The sequence below is a fragment of the Myotis davidii genome, unplaced genomic scaffold, assembly GCF_000327345.1.
Source record: "Myotis davidii unplaced genomic scaffold, ASM32734v1 scaffold71, whole genome shotgun sequence".
Classification (NCBI taxonomy): Eukaryota; Metazoa; Chordata; class Mammalia; order Chiroptera; family Vespertilionidae; genus Myotis; species Myotis davidii.
The window spans coordinates 3,941,424-3,948,081 of NW_006283588.1; the positions used below are offsets into that span (position 1 = coordinate 3,941,424).

At 45.5% G+C, this 6,658-nt stretch overlaps 1 protein-coding gene across 1 annotated transcript in view; it reads right to left on the minus strand.

Annotated features, from left to right (window-relative positions):
- MTUS1 (microtubule associated tumor suppressor 1) overlaps positions 1 to 278 on the minus strand; it is a 100,404-nt gene extending 100,126 nt beyond the window's left edge. The window contains exon 1 of the mRNA XM_015565282.1: positions 1 to 278. Coding sequence (XP_015420768.1) covers positions 1 to 114 — 114 coding nt within the window. The 5' untranslated portion in view covers positions 115 to 278.
- Between the last annotated feature and the right edge of the window lie 6,380 nt (positions 279 to 6,658).

A 6,658-nucleotide genomic window follows, 5' to 3' on the forward strand; every position in this document is an offset into this window, starting at 1 on the left:
CAGCTCTGCGGGTGGTGGTTTGGGGTGGTATGCATAAGTGTTTCCATTTTTGTCGCTGACAAATAAGGGCTGCAGGTCGTCTTCTGGCTTGTCTCCTGAACGAAATTCATTCATCCTGAAGATGAACTCAAAAGCTCTGCCACTTCAGTTCTTTTTTAAATCCTTTCCAGTGAGAGGGAAGGGAAAATGGTCCATCTTCAATGTTCTTCTCAGCACAGTTGAGAGTTTCTTAGTCTGAGATGTTCTGAAGCTGTTCCCTGGAAGAAATAAAATATTTAACTCACGGAAATGTTAGACAAATGAACAAGTCACCACTTGACTCATTTCAGTCACTTTGTTTTTTTTACGTTTAGGACCTACGATTACGGATGCGGATAATTCAGGTATCATTAGCTAAAGTATCACCCCTTTTCAAAATGCTTGCATATCTTGAGGCGAGTGCCTCACTCTCCTACCCTAGTCCCAGCCCTGCCCACAGAGGGCACAGGCTACCCGCTGCCCCCCAGGAGCAGGCCCTGTCCCCACAGGGGAAGCGGGGAGGGGTGGTGGCCTGATGGTGCCCTGTTCTGCACTACAGTGACAAAGTGGGTCAGTAAGTCTCTGTCCCTCAAACTAGCTCTCATCTAAAATTCACCTATCATTATAGATGAAGTCCTGTCATCACAATTCATCTATAATTTCATCTATGACAACCTGCCCACCTTACTCTTTTTCTTATTTCTCAAATGGTTCATAATCAGAGAGAGAAGAAGGTAGGAATGATATTCAAAAGAGCGAATGAGCAATCCTGACCGTGTCCTGGCCGCAGCCCTGGAGCAGGGGCCGGGAGGCCAGCCCCTGGGGAGCCAGGCATGTCCCCTTCGGTTCCTGGATGCTGGAGAGGCCCAAGGGCTCACCCAGAAAAGGCTGCGGTGGCTGATGAACCCGAAGAAGCACACAGGGCTTCGGGCAATAGCCATTCACCTACCACTGCAGGAGATCATCTCTACTTTAACCATCAGCCACTCGGAATAGCAGTCTTGAAAAGGGGATATTATTGATTGAGCCCTCTCCAAGCTGTAAATATGTTACCTAGGCAACGAGCCATGAGACATAAACAAGGAGTCAAGTTTATGGGAGCAAACCACACGTGGGGTAACTGGGGTAAGGTGGATGGCACTTCGGTTCAGGGTACGAGCCAAATGTATTCCTCACATTGGTGGTTTGCAGCCTCAATCCCGCAATCCCGCTCACTTTTCCAGCTGGGATGTTGGTGTTAAAATAGCACAGACTGGGCAAGAGACATTAGGCCTAAAACCATTCATTCTTTTAACCTGAGTGGAACACCGCTTTGTCCACAGGTTAAGTGTTTCCACAGGAGGACTGCCCAGATAACTTCAAGGAAACCAGGCCTGGGCTGCACGCCTGAAACACAGCCATTTGGGCCGTGGCAGTGGACCGGCTTTGAGCAGGCAGCCTCCAGGTGCAGGCCACACGGCTAGACCTTGAATGGCCCTGGCAGTTGCACCCAGGCACCAACAAGGCCACAGAGAAGGGCAGCAGGCGCCAGTGAGCACAGCTGCAGCCTCAGGGAACAGAGTGGACTCGGGCCCTTTGCTCAGTGGTGAGCAACATAATATTTACTGCTTTAAAGTGGCCACGCAGAAGGCTTCTGTGTGTCCTGTAGAAAACTAGAGTATTTCCAGCTCTAAACTGTTAATAATAGGTCCGGTGGGCTATGCTGCATGGGATACCCCCAATTCCATCACGCATTAGAAGACAAGGAGGAAATGATGGGTGGGGTAGGCTGGAACCCATGTGGTTCTTCCAGTCTCAAGAGTCAACCCCCCTCACACACCACACACATGCACACTCTCTCCCTCTATGGTTTCCAATTGGGGTTTGATTGGATAATTAAATATTAAGGATAAATCTTCCCCAGGAAGCAGGTTTCTTAGACCTAAGTAATTGTAGAGCGAGAGGCAGGAGCAGCAGCTGTAGGTGCACACCCCTGAAAATGCCCGAGAGAGGGAGAGAGAAAGAGAGAGAGAGAGCCAAAGGTGTGTCCTAGGCAGGGGCCCACCTGGTGCAGCAGGACGGTCTTCAGAAACACTAAACACTGCTCCAGGAACTGGGTTCTAAGAATGTAATTTTCCCTGCATTAGGATTTCAGGATTAAGGGACTGGCTTGTTTTCAAACTGTGGTGGTTGCAGGGAGGGGGGAAGAGGCAGTTCTGTGATCATCTGTGGCCTCTGTACATACTGGGCGCTGAAGTAGCACAGCTGAACCAAGAATTGGCAGTAGGTCCAGCCTTCTCCTCCCTCCCCTTTATCCAGGGCGGGCGGGGATGGGGTATGTTCCAAGACCCCCAGGGATGCTGAAACCATGAATAGTACCAAGTCCTGTACATAGTATGCATTTTCCTATACATACATACATAACCATTTAGGCACAGTAAGAGGTTAGCGACAATAACTAATAAAACAGAACGATTATAACAATACACTGTAATAAGAGTTATGTGAATGTGGTCTCTCTCCGATGACTGAAACGTCTGCAGCGTGGAGACACTGGACAAAGGCATGACTCAGTCTCGGGTGGACAGAGCGGGATGGCCGCAATATTTCATCATGCCACTCAGAATGCCATAAAACTGTAAAGTCGTGAATTGTGTTTTTTTCTGGAATTTTCTAATATAATATTTTCAGGCTGTGGTTAAGCACAGGTAACAGACCACAGAAACCAAAACTTCAAATGAAGAGGAACTACCCTACAACTGCATTCGTAGAAAATGAGTGCATTCTTCAAGTCCCTGTATGGATTGGCAGTCTGGAATTCAGGACACGGTTTCCAGTATTAAAAAACAACAACACATAAACAATTGTTAGGTTCCCAGACAGCCAACCTATGGCATATGAACCCGTAATAGAGCCCAACTGTCGCCCAATGATACTGCTATTTCCCCCAGAATTATGCCAAATACAGCCAGCGTCACACACGGGGCCCTAGATGTCAGAAACACATGTCCTCCGCGATAGGCACAGCCTCTACATAAGTAAATCTCTCTCTTCTCTCTAATGGGCAGAGTGCAGACAGTAATTACTCTTCACCCGACCACGCAAAGAGAGTGATGTCTTGCTCTATGTTTCCCAGATGGCGAAAGCGTCTGCATCCTCGCTCCGCCGGCCCACACCTGCAGCCCAGTTGTGCGCGCAGTGGCAACAGAAATCACATTCCCTCCAGATTTCTCGCTCCCTACTTGCAGAGACAGCAGAAGTTAAAATAGTCCTTCATTTCAAGAATGAGCCGCAGTGGAAAAAATTATTTGAGGTGAAGATCTTGGTATAAATACAGAAGTATCTTTACCTGGGGAGAAGCCTATATAGGTAGCAACTAACAGATCAAATGCTCAGCAGTACTGGAAACAATGGAAAAGAGGTTTGCCTCTTATTATTAATCTCATGTGAGTCTGGAATCTTAAACTCTACAGCGGTAAAGACGCTGGGGCGTAGCATGAGCACTTGCTATCTACCCCTCAAGATAGGGTCAGTTTTGCTGCAATAATAAACAGCCCCAAGCCCTGGCTGGGGTGGCTCAATTTGTTAGAGCACCATCTAGGGCACCGAAGGGCCACGGGTTCCATTCCTGGTCAGGCACATATCTAGGTCGGGGCGTGTATGGGAGGCAACCAATCGATGCTTCTCTCTCAGAAGTATACCATCAGTAAGAACTAAAAAATAAAATAAACACCTCCATGGGTGTTGGCAGGGAACTCGGCTCATATTCCTGGTCAACCAGGGACCTAGGTTGACTGAGGCTTCATCGCAACAAAAATGTCCCGTCAGCAGACATTAGGACAGGACCACAGCAAAGCTTCTACTCCAGGGGTTCTCAACCTGTGGGTCGCAAACAATGAAAATACATCTGCATATCAGATATTTACATTACGATTCATAACAGTAGCAACATTACAGTTATGAAGTAGCAGGGAAAATAATTTTATGGTTGGGGGTCACCACAACATGAGGAACTGTGTTAAAGGGTCGCGGCATTAGGAAGGTTGAGAACAGCAAGGCAGTCTACCGTTTACCCAAAAGTGAGAGAACCTGAAATACCTGTGCAAAGCATGAAGGTAGTCAGGGGAGAGTTTATTTCCATTGTGCATTAATTACACCAACATTCGGTATAGAGTGCATTGCATCAAATCACGCACCTTCACTGACATTGGCATGCCTGACACTATAGCTCCTCTGTCCAAATTATACCATTTCAGTCGATATCATTTATCGGCGAGTCCCGGCTTTCAGGAAAGAAAAAAGGAAAAAAAGGTGAGGCATAGTGAAGGCTTCTGCCTGTCACCACTATCTCATTGTTCTTCAAACGTGAGGTGCTTTTAATGACCAGTAACTGTGGCAGAGACTCGCTGGTCACCAAACTCATTTCCTTTTTCTTTCTTTCTTAAATAAAACTGAAAGCACATTCTATTAACAAAAACAAATCAATATCAGTGCAATTTTAAGAACAAGATCAGAAACGTGGCAGCTAATAGATAATTGAATGTCCGCAGAGTACCGCATGCAGTGCGCCCAGTGCACAGGTAGTCGGCACCCTTGATGAGACCCTGAAGAAATGGGAAACTGTTTCCCTCCCCCATCCCAAGAGCCACAGACAAGTCCCCTTCCTCCAGATCTCTTCCTGTTCCCCCTCCGTAAGAAATGAAAATGACCTGCCCGCTGCGTGTCACTGTGATATTTTAGAATAGCCAGACTATAACAACCAACAGCGGCCTAAACATGACTGTTCTGCACAACAGGCTATTCTAGTGACTGCTGTGCCCTACATCTGGATGGCAAGCAGCCCATATGGCAGCAGAAAGGCAGAGGGCCAGTACGGATGTCTCCAGGAAAAACACAAGAACTAACAAACACTGAAAAGCTTTAACCAACTGAGAAATTGAACGGAGGGGAAACTGAGAGTGCTTTTGGAGAATTGGAGCTGTTTCTGCCAGATATTCAAAGAAAACAAAGTGAAAGGGTGGGGGAGAGTAGGGGTGTAGTTGTACAAGAAAGGAAACAGCATCCTCGGGCACAGAGACAGTATCCACATACCCATATTTTGTTTAAAATATGAATGTAAATAAAAGAAATAATGAAGAGAGGAAATGGGGTTGCCTCGGAGAATAGACAGTGGGCTGTTCTGTTATATAATCCTTTTACTGTATTAGCCATTACTTGTCTTCTTAAACTCTGAGCACATGATAAGAATTAAAGAATTATGTAAAAGGATTATCTTGAATCTTTATCATCTACCCAGTTTGCTCCTTCGATATGAATCCCCCTAGTTCCTTTTGAAATTCTCAACAGCTTAGCTCTTCTCTGAGTTTTAGGAAAAGCTCAGAGTGAAACTACAGACTCCACAAACCAACTGGCAGGTGTGAGCTGCCAGTGGCCTTTTTCTGAACCTGAGACTAGTGAATTATTCAGTGGCTGCTCTACACTATGCATCCTGATTGGCTACTGAAACTTACTCATTTTAAGCCAGTATTCATGCCTCCACATTTTTCTGCTATTACCTCTAGCCACTTTCGGGGCTACCTATGGACCATCAAGGTCAGTTTTCAAATTCTGCTCTAATTATATGTCAAAGCTAAGAGGCTGTCTTGTAAAACACATTCTAATATCAGAAACATTATAATATGAAAATATGTATGTTTTAGAAATTATGAAATATAGCAATTTATTAAAACAGAGCTCAACACTTCAAAGTCATGGACTCTCAGAGTTAGAAGTAGCCTTAAAAATAATCAATGGAATCTTAACACTAATCTGACACTTAAATCTTCTTAGACTATAATTAGTCAAATGTCTGCCCAACCCAGAGAATGTAGCATGGTTCTAGGCAATTCCGACTTCTCTTGTCTAGACATTCATTGTCCAAAGTCATAAAGCATACTACAGTATTGGGAATTCCAAGTGTAGCCACAGGAGACAGAAAACCTCAGATGAGTGGCAAAAAAAAACAAAACAAGACAAAGGTTTAGTTCTGCCTCATGGGAAAGGTTGTCCAGGATTAAGGAACCAGGTGTCAGGGACCCAGGCTCCACCTTTCTCATTCCTCTGCTTTGCATGATCTCAACCTATGGCCCAAAACAGATCTATCTGTGTTTCATTTAAGGGGAAGAAGGGTGAGGAGGCAACAAGTGTGAAAGCTATCTCCACATAACACCACACACCATTGGCTACAGCTCAATCACATGGCCATACCTCCCTACACAGCATGCTGGGAAATGAAAACCAATACAGGCTCCTGTACCCAGCTAAAATCTCTATAACCATACAGAAGCGGACAATAGAGCCTGAGGGACAAGTAGCCATCTCTGCCACACTTACCGCAGACTCAATGCCCTACGCTACAGGGCATTGCTCTTCACTAATAAGAGTCTAGGTTTGTGCTTAGACCTCCATGGCTATCTATTACATTTCAATGGAGAATTTTCTAGAAATCTGCTTTAAACTCAAATTCACTCTGAAGGTGCCTTGCTAGACTCAGGGGAAAAGATCTTTAAGAGAGAAGATCACAGTTTGCACATAGATGCCACAGTTATGACAACTCTAGCAGTGGGTCTGTAGGCCCTCAAGAGGGATCTGGATCCCTTTGAACCATTTTGATGTAACAAAA